Source organism: Lissotriton helveticus, chromosome 10 (genome assembly GCF_964261635.1).
Source record: "Lissotriton helveticus chromosome 10, aLisHel1.1, whole genome shotgun sequence".
In the NCBI taxonomy this organism is placed as follows: Eukaryota; Metazoa; Chordata; class Amphibia; order Caudata; family Salamandridae; genus Lissotriton; species Lissotriton helveticus.
This window is the reverse complement of record NC_136071.1, coordinates 891,001,835-891,024,362: the sequence shown is the minus strand read 5'-3', so window position 1 is coordinate 891,024,362 and position 22,528 is coordinate 891,001,835. Positions and strand designations below refer to the sequence as shown.

Here is a 22,528-nt window from a genome sequence, read left to right as displayed (position 1 = left end):
GTCAGATGTGGAGTATGGACAGATTGGTCAATTACACTCCTGGTGTTAAGGAACCTATAAATAGTAACAAGGATAGATATGAGCTTCTATCACAAAATTAAAAGAAACAATCTGACTAGAGAAGCAGAAACGCACCATTTGGGCAGAACAATTATTGCTTTATATAGATTGGGACTATTGTAAGATATTTATGTTTCTGTTGTAAATGGCTTGTTTAACAAAGGCTCATGGGAGTGCCTCATCTTTCTGATGACGATGATTTTTTTCTGACGATATATCTTTCTAGTGTTTGGTTTGCTAGTGAGGGGAGATGTCTTATAACCTGCCTCTCCCCCAATAAAATCACATTGTTTGGACTTTTTCTTTCCTATCACCCTTTCGTCCCCCTCTCCTCGGTATAATAGACCATTCCACCAGTTTAGAATGTTCTGTTTGATGATTTTTCTCCTCAGTGAGAGCCTTGAGGTGGTTGGAATAAATGCAATTTACCTCACTCCTTGAGCGCATGCATCGTTACTTCATATATCACTGCAGGTGATATTTCGAAACCTGTCTGTGGGTGAATAAAATATCCATTAATCTGATTTGTTGACTAGCAGTAACAAAACAAATGAATACAAAACCATGTGGTTTCAAGTTTGTTTATTGGGTGATGATGTTTCATTTTCAAGCAATTTGATGTGCTAAAGTTGATATATATGTGGGTATATATATTTATACTTTGGTGGCAATACAGAGTCTACTGCATCATATGCACACTGGAATTATAAATGTCTGCAATTGCTCAATTATTCTAAGATGTATATCCTTATTGGGCTTTTACTTTCTCTCATGGTGAATACAATGGTCTGAGGAATAATCCAAATTTGGGACTTCTATTTTGACATTCAGATAAAACATATTTAAGTTACTCGCAATAAGTATATACATCAACATAGAATTGACAACACTGAACAAAACATTTCAAGTTGAGGAAAAATGTATTTTATGTCTGATGGTCTTGCTAGGATTTTCTCCAAAAATATCATAAGTGCAAACAAAACAAGATTTACTTCAGTCAAAGGAGGTCGTGGTTCGGATTCATTCATAAGCACAAGAGAAAGTGAAAAGATTTAGTAGCAGTCTGGAAAAAATACAGATAGGTGAAGCAGGGTACACACTTCCAATAATAGTTAGCAGTTGGAGAGCAACCCATACAACTCAGTATGGTGGAGTGGAATGGTGTTTGAGTAAATTAGAGATCAATATGGATCCACATTCCTGGTTTATGATCCCTTTCAGAAGCTAGCAGCACTCTTAACCATAAATTTCAACATTTCAGTCCACACCATGGGTCCCTTGGATTCAAAACAATTCATAACCTAAAAGAAGAACATTTCAGGAAAAAAAAGCTCAAATACAGAATGGGACAGAATTCCAAGGTGCCGAATACGCCTCCAGATGAATGAGTGCTAGGTTAAAACAAGCAACAAGGAAGGTAATGTTGGCAGTGTGGGTGTGGTTGACTGCATTGCCTTCCTATCATCATCCGAAACCGGGACACATACTTTGAAAGCCCCCTGAACATGGTTTGATTTAGTGCAGTGAACCTGAGAGCCTTCATAGTGTAGCCACTAGTGTGGCATATCAATCTGTGAAGCAGGATAGAAAAAGAAATGGGGGCTTATAGAGCAGTCCTGCCAAGAAGATACAAACAGAAGCCATGTGCAGTCTAGGGACGTGTGGATGGGTTGTTTGGATTGATAAGGAATTGTAGAATGTAAGAACATGCCTCAAAAACAGATCATGTAACAACTCCTTAGACCTATGGGTTTGAAACTCTAAGACCGGTTGACGTAAATACCTGAAAGTTACTTCTGTGCAAAGGAAGGTGAACTAGGGAGAACCACAGTATATCTGTGTGGAACACTGTAAGCTACAGAAGCATACAGAGCCTATTGGTAGATGTTTTAGCTACTAGCACCAATTCCTTCAAACGTTAAAAGTAAATTTCAAGTGGAGGTATTCATCATAATCAAACAGTCACAAAAATGGCTAAGAAAATACAGAGATCCTTTAAGAGACAACAGCTATAGCACAGGCCAATTTGATCCTCAAGCAAGCCGGGTACAGATTCATTTATAGTACGAAATAAACCAGGTAAAGAAGTAGTTGCTTGATTCAAATTTTGTGTAGCAACAAGAGAGCGGTCTCTTAATCCTTAAAGTTATAAGTGGACAGCTTTTGGTGTATGAAAGCAAAATACTCAGAAATTGGAGAGGAGATTGTAATAGTTTTCCTTACTAATTTCCAGGGTCTCTTGTCATCTAAACCTGCCATAACAAGAGTCCATGATCAGAGTATTTGCTATGACACTAGGGGCCTTAGCCTTAATTCCTCTGTGGACATTGGACTCTGTAATTAAGCTTGGATCCATGAGACAATCAGTTGCTCAGTCCTCTCACACCACATTGTCTTGCTTGCCTGGTGCAGAGATATTGTATCCCAAGGGATTTCAGGAGCTACATTATGCATTAATCCTTTAATGCAGCTCACAAACAGCCGCTTACATCACAAAGACTAGAATAAGAATAAGTGACATCACAGTATCCATAAAAGGCATGTGCCAGGGAAGATCAGCCTCTTTTAAATGCGGCTCTCAAACAGATCGGTCCGATGCTTGTGGGTTACCCCTAACCTCTCCCCACCCCCAAACGTCCAATTTTTGGTCGTCTTGCCCTTTACCTCTGTTTGGTCCCTGTCCACTTCGGATACCTTCGCGCTCTCTTTCCCTTATCCCACGCTGTTCCGTGTTTGCTTCAAATGCCCCCTCTTGGCCTTTTTTCCACCGCTTTCCCCCTCACTGCCTCCGTTGCGGTGGCTCGCGCTCGCTCCGATATGTGGAGCTCATGCGTCATCCCTGATTAGAGGAATGACCCTTGGCAGCGGCGCCGCAGCGCGCCCTACCTCGTAAGGGTCATTCCTCTCTCCTCCGTGGGTTCAACTGCCTCGAGCGAGTCAGTTACCCTTCGGAGCCAAGAATCAGCCGTTCTGCCTTGTTTCCCCTCGGTGAAATAGATCTATTTAACATTATTGGAGCAAAGAGTCAATACAACTCTCTGCTTACTTTAACTGTGCCCTATACTTGGTAAAAAAAAAAAAAAAAAAGAGCAAGATAAGCTTTCCTTTGTCGTTTATATTACGTATACTGCCTTGAACACTATACCCGTTGTCCTCATGTCAGATATGGAGAGTGAGGACGCTGCAGCTTCCTCTCCCTCCCATAATAGTGACGCCTTTAAGAACTTTTTGAAAAAAGAAATGAGAGCATGCATGCTCGATACTATTAACGAGGTCATGTCTCGTAAGAGGACTCTCAGTGATGTTGGGCAACACCCTAACCACCCTACAAAGTCTAAAGCACCTAGGAAAACCAAGCACACTACGGGCAGTTGTGCGGGGAACTTTGGAGGTCCAAGCACCTCTCGGGATTTGGGAAGCCTTAGCGCTCCAAGAGGCATTGGTGCCCCTCGCGGCACAATGAGGTTGGGTACCCCTAGCGGTACAACTCTGGAAGGTGTCCTAAGCGGCACAAGTGGTGATGGTGCTAGTGCTCATTCTGATACCTACTCTGACGTAGAGGAGACTTTCGAGGAACCCTATGACAAGTTCGTTTTCGACCCTAATGATTACTTTTTCAATGACTCTGACCCCAACTCCTTCCCTGAGTCAGAACCTCCTCCCTCCTCCAAGGATGCCATCCTTGACCCCCTAGGGGGAGAGATGTTCTCTCCTGAGAATATCTCACGCCCTAATAGCTCTAAATGGTCCCCCCAGGAACATGTCGGCAAGTTTATAACCAAATGGTTAAGAAACTCCTTGGAAACTGATACAAGGAACACTATGCGGGCTGAGTGCCCGAGACCATGGATTGGCGATAAGGTCTGCCAGACCCCCAACCTTGACCCAGACCTTATTAAATTTCTTTTTAAGCTGGGAAAGGACCCAAGAAAAGGCCTCGAAAGAGCATTTAAGTCCTGCCAGGACCGTCTTCTAGACATGCTAGGCCCTCTCACCAAGATCCTTGACCTTGCTGAGCAGTCTTATATTTCAGATACTCCCCTTGACACTGCACTTATTAGGGGTTGGAGCCAGAGAGCTATCGTGCTTTTAGGGAATGCTAATTCGAGCCTGAACATGGAAAGGAGAAAAACTGTCCTAAACAGAATTAACCCCAAGCTTGGGGACCTTGCCGACAAGGAGCCTTCGTCCGAACCCCAAGGCCTACTTTTCGGGCAGGATATGATTAAGTCAATTGGCAGATATGTTGCGACCTTTACGGCGCTTGATAGGGCTCAAAGCAACTTGAAAAAAGTCTTCCCTTCTAATGTTTTTGGTCAGGCCGGAAGAAGGGGCCGTTCTTCCGGCCGTGCCAACTTCCGGCCCTATAATTCCGGCAGAGGAAGAGGTGGTGCAGGAAGGGGATACTACCCCTCGAACAAACAGTTTTATCCCCAACGAGGAGGTCGTGGTTGCCGAGGCAGAGGCTTCTCCTCCCGCGGGGCACCTAATATCAACACCCCAAGTAAGTGCCCTTTCTTCTCTTTCCCCTCCAAAGGTCGGGGGAAGGCTCAAATTGTTTTACCATGTTTGGGAAAGCTATACTCGGGACCCGTGGGTCCTACAAACAGTCCGCGGGTTCAAGATAGACTTCGTGGACATTCCTTACCAATCCACGACTCCAAGACCTCTGGACCTCCCCTTGGAACATCTAGCTATCGCCAAGGAGGAGGTCTCCTCTATGCTAAAAAAGGGAGCTATTATCGAGGTTCCTTGGTCACAAAAGAATTTTGTAAGTACCCTCTTCTTGGTAGAGAAAAAGGACAAAGGTTGGAGGCCAGTGATAAATTTACGGGAAGTAAACAAATACCTAGTTTATCGCCACTTCAAGATGGAGGGCATCCATCTTCTCAGGGACCTTCTCCTTCAAGGAGATTGGTTAGTCAAGCTAGACCTAAAGGATGCCTACTTTACTATTCCCATGGCCAGGGAACATCAATCCTTCCTCCAATTTGTTTGGGACGGACACCTCTACCAATTTCAAGCTCTCCCCTTCGGTCTCTCATCCGCCCCCTGGTGTTTCACCAAGGTCATGAGAGCCATTGTTTCGATTCTGAGAGCAAGAGGCATTCGTTTAATTATCTACTTAGACGACATCCTCATCATGTCTCAAACCCAGGAACAAATTTTAGAAGACCTCAGGGTCTCCATGGACTTGATAGAGGATCTCGGCTTCATTATAAACAGAGAAAAATCCATCCTGATGCCCTCAAAATCCCTCGAGTTTCTAGGTTTCACCGTGAACACTTCAAGCTGTCTTCTTTCATTGCCGAAAAAGAAGATTGCGAAAATTCGAAAGGAAATCAGGTTTGTCCTGAGACATCAATCTCTCTCCCTACGAGAATTAGCCAGACTCTTGGGTCTTCTTTCTTCTTAGATCCAAGCTATCTTTCCGGGTCCCCTGAACTACCGTGCTCTCCAGACGGTGAAAGCCCAAGCTCTCCGGTCCGGTCTCTGGTATGGAGACAAGGTCTCTCTAGACCAACCAGCGGGACTGGAACTCTCTTGGTGGCTGGACACTTTGGATGCATGGAACGGAAGGGCTATCTTCGGTTCCACCCCAGACTTTGTCTTGGAGTCAGATGCCAGTCTCCACGGCTGGGGCGCTCGTCTCCTCGACCAAGACACCGGTGGGGTTTGGACCCTTTCGGAGTCCTATCATCATATAAACTTTCTAGAGTTGACCGCTGGACTCTATGCCTTGATGAGTTTCAGACACTCACTTCAAGGCAGATCTGTCTTACTGAAAATGGACAACGTTTCTGCGGTCTCTTACATCAACCGTCTCGGTGGCACGAGGTCCGCGGACCTATCGGATCTGGCCAAGAAATTATGGATGTTCTGTCTGGAACACAAGATTTCTTTGAGAGCAGAATACCTCCCAGGGAAATCCAATATTTCGGCGGATTAGAACTCGAGGTTCCTTCAAGATTTCAGCGACTGGAAACTCGATGTGACGATCTTCAATTCCCTGAACATTCTTTGGGGTCCCTTCGACGTGGACCTTTTCGCAAGCAGGTTGACTTCCAACTCCCCCAGTATTTCAGCTGGATGCCAGACCCGGGTGCTCTAGCTGTGAACGCTTTCCTCCAGCCTTGGGCTCCCCTTCGCCCTTACGCCTTTCCCCCTTTTGCAATGATTCAGAGGGTTCTTCAGAAAGTGAGACAGGAACAATGCTCCCTTGTCCTGATAACTCCTTTCTGGCCGTCTCAAGCCTGGTTCCCCACAGCTCTGGAACTTTCTTGCGACATTCCCTTCCTGATCCCCGCAATTCAGGGCCTCCTCCTAAACGCAGACGGAGAGGATCATCACCTGGTTCTTTCAGGGAGTTTGAACCTTCTTGCCTGGAAAGTGTCAGGCAATCTCACCAATTGTCTGGACTTTCGTCGTCTGCTCTCAATCTCCTCGGAGAGTCATGGGCACCTGGAACCCATTACAGATACAATAACATCTGGAAGAAATGGTCTAGTTGGTGCTTGGAGAGGAACTTGGATCCCGTGGAGGCTCCTATAGTTTATATTGTTAATTCCCTTGTCGAAATCTATGATAATGGTCTCTCCTATAGATCAATTAATTGTTTTAGATCTGCAATTTCAGCCGGTCACGCTCTTGTCAATGGTAAAACGGTAGGTAAGAACGTTATTATCTGTAGAGTTCCTAAAAGTATTCGCCTTAAGAGACCCCCTCGTCCTAGATATCAATCCGTTTGGGATGTTAAACTTTTGCTTCATCTTTTTTGTTCATGGCCTAACAATTCTCTCCTTAACAGGAAATGTCTCTCAATTAAGCTTGCCTCTCTTTTATGTTTAGTTTCTTGTCGCAGAGTTTCTGATGTCAAAGCTCTGGACATCTCTAATAGATGTTATGACATGTTTGGTGTTAAATTTGAAATATTTAGAAGAACTAAAACCATGTCTGATTCTATCTTTTACCCTCGTTTTGACTCTCATCCAAAACTATGTGTTGTTGATTGCATGAAGGAATATGATTCCAGAATGTCTAACCTTCGTCCTCCTGATGCAAATCAACTTTTAGTTTCTTATGTTAGTCCCTTTAAACCCATCTCATCCTGCTCTATCGCTAGGTGGGTTAAAATTGCTATGAACCTTGCTGGTATTGACCTGTCTAAGTTCCAGGCTCACTCTCTCAGGAGTGCTATGGCCAGCAAGTCATTCTGGTCTGGTGGTAAGTTGGATGCTATCCTTAAGTCCGCTGATTGGTCTAATGCCTATACCTTCGCACATCATTATTGTAAACCAATTGAACATGTTTCTGATGCAGTTATTCAAGGCTACCAACATGCATAATGTAGCCTCCTGTCTTGTAATGAAATTGCGATTCTCCTATTAACATGACCAGAGAATCTGGATTTCATTAAAGACACGGAGGCTAACATTATCCCTCCCGTCCCTCCCTGGAGGGAAATTGAGGATTGATGTGGTTTACAATGTTTTCAATGTTTCTTACCCTTTTAACCTTATGTTATACTTTTTCTTATTGCTTATTCTGAAGGTTACTTTGTACCTTTCTTGATTTGCTTTATTTTCTTCCAGACAATTCAAATTGATGAATCTCTAAGGACTTTCCAAGTTTCGACAATTCTTCCTTCAAGTTTTAAGATGTATTCTTCGTTTGCAGCTTGACCTGTCGTTCGAGGCATTTAAAAGAGGCTGATCTTCCCTGGCACGTGCCTTTTATGGATACTGTGATGTCACTTATTCTTATTCTAGTCTTTGTGATGTAAGCGGCTGTTTGTGAGCTGCATTAAAGGATTAATGCATAATCTTAGCCTCCGTGTCTTTAATGAAATCCAGATTCTCTGGTCATGTTAATAGGAGAATCGCAATTTCACCCGGAGGAAGAAAAGCCAGGCCTTGAATCATATGAGTCACATTGGGTAAAGGTTCTCAAGTCTAGGGTTGTGAACGGTATATTGAATGCTTTAGTGAGGAATGACCAGAGACACACACCCAAATGCAACAGTTTGTATGTGCTTCTAAAGCTGGAATGAAGACTATAGGAAAGTACAAGAGGAGATTGTCTTCAGCATTGATTGCGACTTTCATACACATGAGTGGTGGGTGCTCAGTATTGCTAAAAACGTGCATAATTGGCCATCCACATAGGTGCCTTGCGTCTTTGATTGCACATACGTAGCGGACTTGCTACCACGCTTAGGAACTCAAACAGGTTCTTGGCTGTATATGCGGGAAATGTGTACCAAGGATCCCAAATTCTTCTCTTCTGCCCAGAACTCCCATTAGTTTCTGGGCAAGGAACCTTGAGAACATTTAGGGGATGTCAGCCAACAGAAAGCATGGAATCTGAATTCCTAAGAACATAATGTGAGATTACAGTTAGGCTATTGACATTGTTAGAGTTGAGTAGAAAACATTAGTACATAATGTCTTCTAGGACAGTGAACTTAAGTCAGAACTGAGTTATGATTAATACCACAGAGAATAGGGACAGATGCTTTGTTTCTGGGAAAGATAGCCCAGCTTCTCTAGTCAGGGAACATCTTTGATTTTTCTATTCCTTGAAGGAGGTTTCAAATAACTGGTACAGCATTTTCCTACATACGTTCATCTTTTTTTGACAGAACTGTGCCTAAATTAGTCTAGCAAATGGCAAGTTGTCTCTTCCAATGAACCTTATTATTACCACTCCGATTACCCTAATCCTGATGGCCCAGGCCACCAGATGAAAAGAAGATGAGCTGAACAACTTCCCACCCGATCCCAGACAACCACAGCCTTAGTTGTACAATAAGACAAGAGACCTAGATTTTCATCATGAAGCATTGCAAATCTGAAAGAAACCAAAACTGCACAGTTGGAAATTAACCTGGTTAATTTCAAGCTGTCTGGGACAACAGCACCATTGCCATTTGCATGGCCTGGTTAAAAAATGAGCTATTTGGCTGCAGGCACATCGAAGTCATCTACTTACATAGAGCTCATCACCTTAATAATGTCCCTAAGAATGAAGGACATGTGAAGTGATGAACTGCACTGTTGATCCGGAAGCCGAAGTGTTTACAGGATGAGAAGCCCCAGAAGGTTGGAAGACAACGTGGGAGGGGCTGCATGTTTTAACAACATCTAGTCTTCCATCGTCTCCACTGGTAAGGTTCTGAGCATTGACATTCTCATGGCATGCATTATCAGACCAGAAGATGGGTCAACATAAGACCCCGGTTTAAAAGTATGGAGGATGGGGCAGGCTGCATAGGCGGGAAAGCAGGAGTATCTTGATAGTAGACAAGTCCCGTAAGCCCAAGAGTAATCCTTCAACTAGAGACCAAAAGAGGGGGGACGCTGTGCTGTGGTGGGTGTGTTCTGGGTGAACTATATTAATAAATACAAGGTAGAATCTTTGGAAGAGGGCAAGAAAAGCAACCATCGGTGCCAGTGGTTGAATGCCTACTAAAAATATAATTGAGAACATTAACATCTACCAATTCAGCTCCTCCTGTCTGGGGTTACTTTTCCTCAGACGGGTAAAGAGCAATGGCGTCTGAGGAATGAAGTACCAGGTAAGAAACGATATGGAAGACGAATACATGGCTCTATCCTCTTTTTCAACACTTCTCAGAAAGTAGCCACTACTGACTTGCCCCAATAACTCTCCTTTTCCTCTGCCACTTGAAGGGCAAGGAATCCAGTTAAGAGGTGTTTACTTAGGAATAATATACAACGGAGAAGTATCACAAGCCCTACAAAGGAAATCGACCTTAACCAGTGGGCAGTACTCTGCTTTAGAGACACAGCCATGTTGCCTTTCCTTCCTAATGAACCACCACTGCTCTTGGGACTGATAGAATGGATTCCTCACAACACCAGTTACACTGGATCATTGAGGGTTTCCAATAAGAATCAAATAGCTACACAGTCTACATTAATTGGAAGGAGAGCCTGGCATTGAACATCCGGAAAAATGGGGAGTTGCCCTAAAGGTTGTGGTTAGCCCACAGCATCTTGGTCATGCCCTATTAAGGTAAATGCCAAACATCAACAAAATAGACCTCTGCTCATGCATTAAACTGCCCTTGCTATACAGTTAGAAAGTGTGCTACAAGGTTATTACTTCCTGTTCAGGGTCTCAAGCATCCTCCTATTGCATATCTGTATGTATCACTCACTCACTGAAAGGGAGTCACAAGGATACCGTCAGTGATCTTTGAGCAGCACTTACAGGATAACCTGGATGCCCACGCCACAGCCAGTGGACAGAAGTCTTCTAAACATCAGGGTGAACCTCAGTGGCAGAGAATGGGTCAAAGAAAGCCCACAAGCAAACAAATGTAGAGAAATCATTCCTTGCATCAGTAAAACAGAAAGCAAGGCTGAAAAACAGGACATTCTTCAGTGGTACCAACAGGGTGTGCGTGGTAACCAGGGAGTAAGGACCACGGAAGACCCAACGCCGGACCATTATCAAGGTACCCCAAGGGTGGCACACTTTTCATCAGCCTCGTCGTGCGTGTTCAACGATGCTAAGGCACAAATTCCTTTTCGTTCTGGGCCCTATCTAAGTGGCTGCGGTCCTCAAGCTTTTGGAACAGAAAAGGGCGACAAGTTAGCATCCGCCCTTAACCTGCAAGTGATGCCTCAACATGGTTATGGAGTGTGCAGAATTAAATGACTATTTCTGAAAATTGACAACTTTCGACCCCAAATTAATCCTGAAGTGCATGAAATGTATGTCTTCTGACACCAATCTCTCTAAAAAAGTTATGGAACGAGATAAAAAAAATGGTAACTGTCTGTGTGGTATAGGCTGTTGTGCATCCACCCAGCTACAAACTCCACCTCCTACTTGCGTTTAACAGTGTTCAATAAATAATGTTAATAATTAAAACAACATAATGAATACAGTTAGCATTCTCATCCAGAATACTAATCTAACACTCGTGGTAAACCCGCAAACCTTCCCATATTAAACGAACGTGGTTCAGTGTGGTGATGACTGCTCTGTGCAACAAATGCAAACAGTAAGGCAATTCAAATGAATGAACTAAAAATTAAAGGCAAGGGCAGTAGTATGCTGGGCCCATATTTAATTAAAAAAAAAACCTTGTGGAGAAAAACGTGAATGCATTCGTCTTGATTTATTTGTAAGCCAGACTGTCACTAAATATTGTAATTCCCACCTTGCAGATGTACATGAAGCATGTAACTCTTGTCATCGCGGCATACAATCTTTTACAGTGTTTACATCGCTACATAGTGGTGTACCTTTAAGAAATGCATTGTTATGATACATTTGAAGCATGAAAATGCTTTCTGCAAAGAATACTTTGAGAGGCATGGATCGCTATACATTGATATAACACAGTATACTCAAAACATCCTTCTCAGCAATCCAGTGTATGCATGTAATAACTGCGCTATGAATTGGTTTGTGCAAATTAAAAGGGATAGGGTGCCTGGGTTTGAAGTACATTCCAATACGTGACTTACATTGTGCCTATCTGCTCAAGGTAAAAGTTATACCATCTTATTGCACGAAACATAATTCAATACGTGGTACTGGTAAAAGGACATAGGCAGCAGGTATGGCTGCTCCACTGAAATTACCTAGAACCTAATTGTCTTCCAGTGTAAAGCCACAGGTTCTCTACAGTGGTTATGGCAGTGCACAAGCAAGCTAGGCATAACAAGAACGGCGATGTGGTGCTCAGGGACGCCTGAAAAAAGGCCATGATCCCTTCGTTAACACAGGCTAACTTTAATTTCAAATGTCCCCTAATCACGCCATTACAGTGTCCAATTGACCCAATATTATTTGTTTTTCAGTGCATCATTTTTACTATAAAAACAAACTTTCAAAAAGTTTAGAATGTGAAATCCCTTTAGACCAAATGCAGTGTCCAAGCATTTCCCACTCTCCTTTCAGTCAGTAAAATATTCAAGTTAGTTACAATTTATCTGGAACGTATTTACATACATATACAAAGTTTACACCATCTCCCATGAGGCACAGAATTGATTTGTCAAACACAAGGAGGAGATCATAAGAGTCAGATGGAAGGCGAAGGGAGGGAGCAAGGGTCCTAAAAGACCAGTCATGGACCAGGTGGTAAGCTAGTTTGCTTGGGTAGCTTTGCACCCATGAGTATTTCTGAAGTAAGAGTAGCAGGTCCTTTCATTTGCATGCTAGACCCCACCATGGTGGGAAAACTGCGATTCCGACGGATGCCCGTGTTCAACTGAAGACCTCCAATGGCATGTGTTACAACTGCGCAAGGAAGGGGTAGGCCTTCTTGAGCCAGGCCTGTAGGCACAAGTGCCTTCACCGGCCCAGGTATCCCACAGAGCATAGGCCCTTGCCGACTCACAATGGTATTAGCTTGTGCTGGTCCTGAAACTTTGGCAATTCCAAACTTCTTCACTTTGTCCACCAAATTAAGGTTGGAAACAGACACATCTGTCTGGCACTCGCTGCTTCGGATGTTCTTTTTCTCTCTCACCTCTTTCAAAATGGAGCTGGCCGGTTTCGAAGCCAGGAAGTTGTCATAAGGTGGACTGGTGCAACTGAATTCAGGAGGAGAAGAACTCGGAGTCTGCATAGGTGAGTTTGGAGGGGTGGAGGGAATAATAGCCATCTTGGGAGCATATGGATTGAGGATTGCTCCTTTATTAGCACGGTCCCAGCTCATTGGATCATACACTGCTGCTGATATTCCTCGTTCTTTGAGCATCCGCACCAGCCCCAATGATGTGCTCATGGTAGTTGTTGACTCTCTGAGATTGGTGAAGGATTCAGCCAAACTTAGTCGCCGAGGAGTGCAAGGTGTAGCTGCCGGCGTAGATTTCAGATTGGTAAAGTTGCCACAAGCAGTAGTAGGTGCAGAGTTGAGACTGCAAATAAAACAAAGGTTTGAGTGAGTCAGTATTAGCATTTCAAACCGGATGAAGACAAACATCTCTAAAGTCTCAAATGAATTCAAAAGCAATATCTGAAAATCAAAACTACATTACAAATGTCTAAATGTTTTAGCAAAATCGCAAGTTATTGTGTTTTTACATTTACTGAAAGCTGACAATCGTTATGCTGCTTCCTGTACTCGTCAAACACTGTCTTCTCTCTGAACATGCACCAGTCCACACTCTCTTTCCAAGCAGACACTGTAGGCGGCCTCGGGGACCCCCACAATTGTGCAATATCCCGTTTGACAACCATATTAGCAAGAGTCACCCACCGAAGCTGCGACACGTCATAATCATTCGGACCCCATACATTCAACAAACATTGCCGGGCTTCTGGCCCCATCACAACACCCGTCACCTCACTCATCACATCATGTATACGATGCCAAAAACGCGCCACCTCAGGGCACTCCCTTAGTATATGGAGATAAGTGCCAAGGAGACCACAACCACGCCTACACAAGCCATCCGTGGAATAACCCATGTGAATCAGACGGGGGCCGGTGACGTAGATTCTGTGGAGAATCTTAAGTTGGACCAGACGGAGGCGGGCCGAAATCGCAACCTCCCTGGGAGAGGAGATCGCGGATTGCCAGTCCTCATCATCTAGTTCAATACCATCAGAAATCCAGGTTTCACGAAGGCAATCCAGCAAACTTGAACGGTCATTAATCATCTTTTTATAGAACAGTGAGATAGTACTATCCGGCACATAACCATCCAATATACGATCTTCAAGGGGGGAGGTATCCGGAACATCACTACCTACAGGAAACACTGAATTCAAAGCATGACGTACTTGTAAATAACGAAAAATGTCCCTATCACTCAACTGATATTCCGCCTGCAAATCCGAAAAGGTCTTCACCCCTCCTTTAACCCAGAGATCACGCTCTTTACTAACACCAATCGTGTCCCAATTATCAAATCCCTTCTTCTTCCATAGACAACCCAATTTTGCGGAAGCATAAAGCGGAGTAGCGCCCGTCAATCTGTCGCTCCAGCCCATAGCCGCCGTCGCGCTATGCCATACCCGCACGGCTATAGCGGTAGGTCCCGAAAGTTGCGAACGGGAGGACCCCGAGTAAAGCACCCTATGATAGTCTCCACCCGGGAGTAGCAATCTATCCATCTCAAAGGCAGGGTTCAGCGCCGGACCATACATCCCATGGTTGATGGCAGCAAGTTGGGAAGCCCAATAGTACCTACGAATATCTGGAAGTGCAATGCCGCCATCCCACCAGGGAAGTGTTAATTTTGGAAGAGCGATGCGCGAACGTCCGTCCCATATCAGTTGCCTCTGCAACAATTCCACCTCTCGAAAATATTTCGTCGGGATCACGTCAAAACTATTCTGAAGTGCATATAGAAATCGCGGCAAGGACATCATTTTAAAAAGGGTCGCTCGCCCTAAGGGGGACAACGGTAACCTTCGCCAGCGCACTACATCCAAGCGTAACCTTTGGAGTGGGGGGGAGTATATTACGTTCATAGCGAACCTCCGGATCCAGTGAGATAAACACCCCCAAGTATTTAAAACCAGACTGCGACAACTGGATGGGGCGGCCTCGCGGTAAACAAGGGACATCACCTGCGAGCACGTAGATATAGGATTTTGACCAGTTTATGACGAGGCCCAAGTTCCTCCCAAAGGAGTTAAGCACATCAAACAATACGTTAAGCGATTTTTGGGGAGATGTGAGGTACAATAAAATATCATCCGCATATAGGGAGATACGGTCTTCAAATTCTGGGTTCCAACGTATGCCCTTCAGTGAAGGTTCCGAACGTAGCCAAGCGGCGAGTGGTTCCAACGCAAGAGAGAAAAGAAGCGGGGATAACGGACATCCCTGCCGTGTGCCCCTTTCGAGAGCGAAAGGCATGGAGACACGACCATTAACCACAACCTGTGCCAGTGGTGTTGCATACAGGAGTTTGACCCATCCGATAAAGCCAGCACCAAATCCAAACTTGGCGAGCACGGCCCAAAGATACGACCATTCAATTTTGTCAAAGCCCATCGTGGCGTCCAAGGACGCCAAGATGGCCGGTTCACGCAACGTCGGGGCCCTCGCGAGAACACCATGCAAACTTCGTAAATTTAAAGCCGTGTTACGATGAGGGATGAAACCCGACTGATCCGGATGGATCAGGTCGCTGATCACCGTAATCAGACGATTAGCGAGTAGCTTGGCGAGAATCTTAGGCTCAGCATTTAAGAGCGAGATGGGTCTATAAGACGAACAGCGATCCCGTGGCTTACCCTCTTTGTGGATCACCACAATAGTCGCAAGACGCTGATCCCTAGGGAGGGAGCCATTTTCTCGCGCAGCCAAAAACATATCTCGGAGATCAGGAGCCAGGACATCAGGTCGCAATTTATACAATTCTATAGGAAGACCATTGGGACCCAGAGCCTTGCCAGAACGAATGGAGCGAAGCGCGAGAGCAACTTCATCCACCGAGGGTGCGGCATCCAGGCAATCCCGATCTGATTCTGATAAACTCGGCAATGCTATATCTTTAAGCAACAATTGAGAATCCTCCTCGGGCCTGTCAGACACCGAGTTATACACATCTCGGAAATAATCAGCAAAACATTCAACAATTTCAACAGGGTCCGTCACACGCATACCATCCAACTTCTCAATTACAGGAACCACACGACTCGCTCTCTCCTTTCTGTCCAGCCAGGCAATCAATTTTCCTGCTTTATCACCCACATCATACAATCGTCCCTGCTGTTCCCTACTCATCATCTTGGCCGCCTCATTAACCAAAGTTTTATATTCTAATTGTTTAAGGTGGAGAATATGCAATGTCTCTCGAGTCACATCTCGCTCCAATGCAGTCTCTAAGTCTGTGATTTCTGTCTCGAGATGAACAATTGCCTCATTCTTACATTTCTTGGCACACCCAATCAAAGACAATGCCTGTCCCCTGATAACAGTCTTGAAGTCTTCCCATAGTGAGACCGGTGAGGACACAGAACCCACGTTTTCGGCAAAATACAGATCAAATGATTTAATCAATTCAGTGCGGGTTTTGGGGTTAAGAAGATACCAGGGGTTGATCGGGGCCGTCCTTCCCTCAGCGCCTGTGGTAAGATTAAAATGAAACCAGATAGGGGAATTGTCTGATATGCCCCGAGCCAGGTGTCTAATCTCTCCAATCGAAGGGGACAGGGCAGCCGGTATCAAGATATAGTCCAATCTGGAAAGACTACCATGTGCTCCAGAGTGGAAGCTAAACTGATTCTGCACTGGATGCGTGAGCCTCCAACAATCTACTAGCCCCAATGTGTCCAGAAAGTCACCCAACCAGGATTGCGCAGTGGGAAGGTCTCTGGGCGGATAGCGATCCACTCTACCAGAAACGACAGAGTTAAAATCACCACCCAATATCAGAACCCCCTCTGGGAGACCTAACACCAGACGCCCCAAGTCAGCAAATGTCGTGGAATATAGGCCAGGAGGAACATACACCGATACCAACGAGACTGCTTTCCCCTCCCACCGCCCAACCAGTGCAACATATCGACCCCTGGCATCGAGGACCACATCATCAACTTCGAAGGGGAGGGAAGTCCTAAGCAATATACCCACCCCTCTAGAACTAGATGTAAATCCAGAATGGGCAACAAGACGATAACCCTGTCTATTAAGAGCGTAACAAGTATTCCCAATCAGGTGCGTCTCTTGTAGCAAAACAACATCAGGCGAGAGGCGCCGCAAAAGTTGCAAAACCACCCCTCTCTTTATCCAGTCACCCAACCCATTCACATTCCAGCACAGTACCCTCAACCCCCTACCCCCCATCCAGAATCACGATGCACTCCCATCTCAATACGAGCACAACACCGAAGTCAAAAAGAGTGAAAGTTCTTTGCCTTGAAAAAGAAAAAACGACTAACTCCAACACATTTCCCCCCTCCCTCCAATGTTCCCAACGCAACTCCCCCCCACCCAGCACCCCTGCACAGACTCAGAAGCCACCCCAATTTTGCAGTGTGCCTGTCGCCCTAACAAATACAAACAAACAACTAACCTACACAAAGAAACCCCAGAGGAGGAAGGGTCTAGTCAACTTCGCTACCCCCCAGTATACGAATGGAATGATCAATGAAGTCAGTGAGCCACAGCCATTCACAGTGCGAAGTTTTGTTTGGGCACTGACGCCATAGTTATTCTTGGTCCAGCAGGCCCCCTTCAGCGCCACCAGCATGGTCCCGGCCAGCACGGCGAGTCGGTAAAGTGTCCAACCATTCACTCGCTTCCTCAGGCCGAACAAAGAAGAATGTTCGATTGTCATATTCAACACGAAGTCGGGCCGGGAACAACATCGCATATTTCAATTCCATGTCTCTAAGCCTCCGCTTTACACCCTGCTTCTGGACCGATTGGGAGAAGTCCGGATACAAGTTCACAGCAACGTTCTCGAACTGCGTCCGGCCGCTCGTCCATGCCGCCTGCAAGATGGCGTCGCGGTCTCGGAAATTAAAGATCCGTGCGATAATCGGACAAGGGGGGAAACCGGACTTCGCCTGTCCCCCCGGTACCCTGTGTGCACATTCAATAGCAAAGAATTTGCTCAGACCCTTGGGTGCAAGATGATTGAGGATAAGGTCCTCCACTCGAAGATCAGTGGAGAGAGAACTAGAATCCTCCGGTACCCCAATAATACGCACGTTGTTGCGCCTTGCACAGCCCTCAAAATCCTCCAAGCGACGAGCAAAGAAATCATTGGCAGTACGAAAATTGCGCACTTCTGTTTGCAGGTCGGACACATCCGTTGTGAGGCTGGCTGTTTTTAAATCAAGGGACTTCACCCTCTCGTTCGTCTTGGCCAAGTCGGTGCGAATGAGGTTAACATCAATGGCCACCGTGTCCAGCTTCAAAGCCAGGGCTTCATACTGTTGGCCGATAGAGGACTTGATACCTGCGATGGCGCCCATCACGTCCTGTAGCGTCAGGTACGCCGCTGGGGCAGGATCATCAACAGCCTCCTCCCGGGTCTTAGGTGTGGCACCGGGGGATCCTTTAGTAAGTGTGCAGCGGTCCATGACATTCGTCTGGGTTGAGCTTCCTCTGATGGTGGTCTTGACTTTCCGCTTTTCACCTTCGGGCTTCCCCGTCATGGCGAGCCGGGCGCCTCGAAGGGAGGCTTGGGATCTAGTCCAAATTGCTCCTTAGAATTCACCCACACCAATACCAGGGGCAGAGTTGGGTCAGTTTAAGTCCACAGCCAAACTTTCGCTAGCTTCACTCCCAATAAACTGGCATAGAGGCCAGCCCGGTCAGCCGTCACCCCGCAGAGGGAAGACGGTGCGCAGGAGAAACGAAACCGAAAGTGAAGTGAGGCTGGGAGCTGATCCCTGCCAGCCGTTGTTGTTGAATTACGACCTGGGTAAAGCCACCACTCAAGGCCCAGGCGGTTCCACGGAGAAGGACACAAACTTCAGGATGGCGGAGCTCGGGGACCCTACGTCCGATTTCGACCCAGCAACCTGCTAGCACCTCAGCCGGGCTGTGTTTTCAATGATCTTCCATCAAATCAGGATATTATCCAGGATTAATGCGGGTGGCGGCGAGGGTCTCCGGGAGCCCTGTGCTCACGCGGCCATCTCGGATGCGTGCGAAGCTCCTCCCCGGTGTTTCACTTTCTTGAAGTTTTAACAGTGTTGCTCTTTTGCAGGCTGTGAAAAACTAACATCATGTTAAAACTCTAAAAAATGCCAACACGAACGCATGACATTTGGCAATACTTCTAATAAACAATGCGTCCGTGATGGTGTTCTTACAGTGTTAAGACAATGTTGCTCTTCACAAGCTTTAGTCCACACAGGACGTCCCATTAGATTCCATGATAATTAAACATTAGGGCGTCTTTACCTTGATGGTCACTACCGGACTCACCGCCCAATTTCAGCAGCCACAGCCCCTATAAGGAGCGGTGGCATACACACTGTTAAGGACTGCATGGCAGCATGCACCTCTGTGCATTAACCACATATCCCGCCCGAGCCACAGGGTAGCCAGCCCTTGGGGGAGGGTTGTTTTTAGGTTGATCCTAGAGTAAGCGCGCATGAGCTGCTCTGCGAGACATAATGTATCTACAATATGGGCTTTAACCAAGTAAATGTAAATGTAAATGTACAGGAATTTATATAGCGCAAATCACCAAGCGGTTTCTAAGCACTTGCTTAGGGAACCCATCCTGGTATTCCCCAGTGAGATAACCCCGGCAGGGTATCCGCAAGGTGAAAGCCAGGCATCCCGCCGCGAGGGGCCGTTGTGGAGATTAAGCAAGCTATTGCCCAGAGTCGCAGAGTGTGAACCCGTGAATCGAGTAGGCACCGGAGCGAGAATTGTCGAGTCCATGGACATTTTAGGACTCAAGACCCCGCCGAGCTGGGAATTGAACCCTGGTCCCGGGCGCTGACCTCTGCTTCCAGGTCTGCCTCCTCTAACCAGTGAGCCACACTTCTCCACAAGCCCATCGCTTGCCATTGGTCTTCTGTTGTGCCACACTGAAATGCTGGCTTTCTATTGGTCGATTGCTTTCCATTGCTCTGCCTTTGGGTGCTTGGTTGAAGCCCAGACAATTTCACTCATTGTTTATTTTGTTTGGCCATTCAACGTTCATGGTTCCTACTGACCCACTGCAAGATGGCTCCTCCTCCCTTCTTGGATTTCACGTCAGTCAAAGCCCAGCCTACTCTCGCCGGCTGCTTCACGCCAACAACCATCGGCTCTGGTTACAATCACTTGTTTTACTTACGTTTTTTATCTGGAAATTAGTAGCTGTGCATATTGCAATACCACTTAGAATCCTGTATTGTACTAAGGAAACCCATATTCGCCAGGCTGCTCGTTAATTAAACAATGCTTACTCAGTACAGCTGGGTTTTTTTCTGACACGAAAACATCTTTTAAAATAGGAAATGGAGCTTTTCCTTGCTCCTGCTTCTGCGTGCTCTGTTAGCAAACACTGCACAAAGAAGTCACGGGCCAGATTCCTTCGCGTTTCCGACTGTTAGTCCATGGCTTGTTTTTTTATTTACTTTAGGGAATGTTACTTGTTTCTTCTGTGGTGTCCCAGCACACACAATAGACCAATCTCACTGTGTTCCTGTTGGGGGGTTTGTTGTTCTGTGAGTACACCGAGTGATCGTGCTCATTAAAGACAATAGCAATTTTGTAGCTGCTTGAAGAGCACCTGGAATGGCTCGCCTGCCCACACACGGTGAGCAGGGGCCGGCGACTGTGAGAAGGGAAGAGCCGAGCCTCCCTACTACAAGTGTTTAGATGTTTCTGCTAGAGGCTGCCAAGCACGCTAGCAAGGGCTTAGAGTACGATGGATAATGTCTGTCCCACTCAATGTACACATAATGTCAACATTTGCTATTAGGTCAACGGGTGTTTGCAAATCACAGCGTACACCGTTTGGCCCCTTGGAGATGAATACAGACAACATTTAATATATTATGTAATACTTTATCCTGATGTGGTGCCAGAGGTTCTCATTGTGTCATGTCCGGCTGGAGTTTTTTGTTTAGTTTGCATTTATTTTAACCATCTGATGGCATGCCGAAATAGCTCACCGAAGGGCCGAGCGCTTTGCAGATTGTCTTTATTGTAACAACCATATATTAAACATAAGGTGCTGTACAAAAACATTAGTGTGTTGTCCGTTTAAGTGTAATTCAAACAGCACACCACAGTTGTTTATGTTTGGTACATGTTAACACGCTAGTATGAGTTTCAGGAAGATAAAAGGATCTTAGCCTCCGAAGTTTTTTTTATCAAGTGCTGAAAACCAAGGTATGCAGATTCCAAAGTTATCAACCGAGCAGCATTCTTGTACCTGTTGTCATTTTCCATAATAAATCACGGAATTTGACTAATAAATCTGGGGTGGTTTAACCTGCATCAAAGGATCCCACTTTTTAGCAGATCACAAATCGGTGGCAGAGGGCGTTCAAGTTGTTCCATGTGTATGTCAGATGTTCTGAAAGGGTGATTTTTGCTTTTAACCTTCAGTTGTTGTATGCATGGGGGAAAACGATGACCCCCGCAAGGCTTCCAGTACAAGGTGATTTGGGCATCTTACAATGAAGCAATATGAGATAGCCAGATGTAAACTAGCTGCAGAGGATCACACAATTTGTGTCAGTATGGATGATGGAATGAGAACGCTGGCCACCTGGTTACACATTAATCATACAACTAGATCAGATTTTTCCACGTACATTAGTCTCCACACAGGATAATTATGTTCACAAACTAATCAGGGTCCTTTGCATTCCAGTCGCAGCGCTGTTCTCAGCCACCCAGCCCTACATGGAAACTCAAGAGATGGATTGATTTGTGCTGTGCAATCAGGGCAAAGTCGACCACCCAATGTTGATATAAGGTCACGTATTGTGTAGTGCTTTTTGCCTTCACAAAATCATCCAAAAAGACTGGTAGAAGTGGAGGAAAGGTAAACGAGCATTGAAAAAACCAATAGGTCTTGCCTGTACAAGATCTATTGGCTATGTCAATATTTTGTATGCATGTTGCATAGCAGCCTGGCTGCTCTGCAACGAGTCTTAATGTTTAAAAAATATTAAATCTAACAAACGTTATCATTTGCAACGCCCGATTGCTCATAGTTTCACTAATGCGAGACCTATTGCATTGCAAATGCTTGTTATTATTTTACAATCAGTGCGGAGTGAGCCTAGCTCAAGTGGTATTCATGTAAGGTGTTCCCAGACACACCCTTAAAAAGTGCATAAAGTTTAAACTAACATGAAATAAATAAAGTCACTTGAATTGAAAAGCAAGGTTATAACTCCGAAAACTGTTCGCAAAATGAGGCTTCGGAAACATGTGGGGTGCATTTGCTAGGGGCGTAACGCAGACCCCTGAAGCCCCTGCGGCACAGGAGGGCCCCTTTAGGGGCCTCCAGCACTTCAGGGGGCCCTCAATCAGCAGAAAACCAATGAATTTCTCTAAGCTATTGGAGACTCTCCGCAGGGGGCAGCATCAGTTCTTATTACGCCACTGCCATGTGCTTGATGGTTATAACTTAAATAAACATTTACTTATCTAACTCAGAAAAAAGAAACTGTATGTTAAGCGAGTGCGGCTTCTGTATACGAGACCTGTAGGTCACGCATTCGAATCTCGGTAAGAGAAGTAAAGTTATCAAACAGAAAGGCCATGTTCAGATGAATGCAGATAACTTTATATGGCGTTCTCTGAGCATCACGCCTGCTGGCCCATTGGGGTAAGAAGCTGCCTTGGGCCGGCCATGGGCACATTGATGTATACAGAGTAAGCAGGGGCAGAGGGCCTGAGTGGAAGTGTCCTTCGCTGGAGTCTAGGTAAGAAAGGCCATTATCGCCACCACTGGGGGCTGGCAGTGCGGCTTGACTGACAACCACTCTCGCTGGTGGGCAGGAGGTGACGGCCTGCGCTGCTTCAGGTTCTGCTCCTCCGTGCCTG

General features: G+C 45.7%; 1 protein-coding gene across 5 annotated transcripts in view; it reads right to left on the bottom strand.

Annotated features, from left to right (window-relative positions):
- Window positions 1-627: 627 nt before the first annotated feature.
- The window catches only part of TRAK1 (trafficking kinesin protein 1), a 376,613-nt gene continuing 354,712 nt past the window's right edge, over window positions 628-22,528 (bottom strand). For 2 of the 5 annotated variants that reach the window (XM_078663533.1, XM_078663532.1), the window contains exons 16-17: window positions 7,952-12,965; window positions 628-2,501 (exon numbers count right to left, since the gene is read on the bottom strand). In XM_078663533.1, the coding sequence (XP_078519659.1) occupies window positions 12,170-12,965 (796 nt within the window). In that variant the 3' untranslated portion in view covers window positions 628-2,501; window positions 7,952-12,169. Of the gene's footprint in view, window positions 2,502-7,951; window positions 12,966-22,528 lie in introns of those variants that run through there. The other 3 variants (XM_078663534.1, XM_078663535.1, XM_078663536.1) reach the window with 3 other exon arrangements.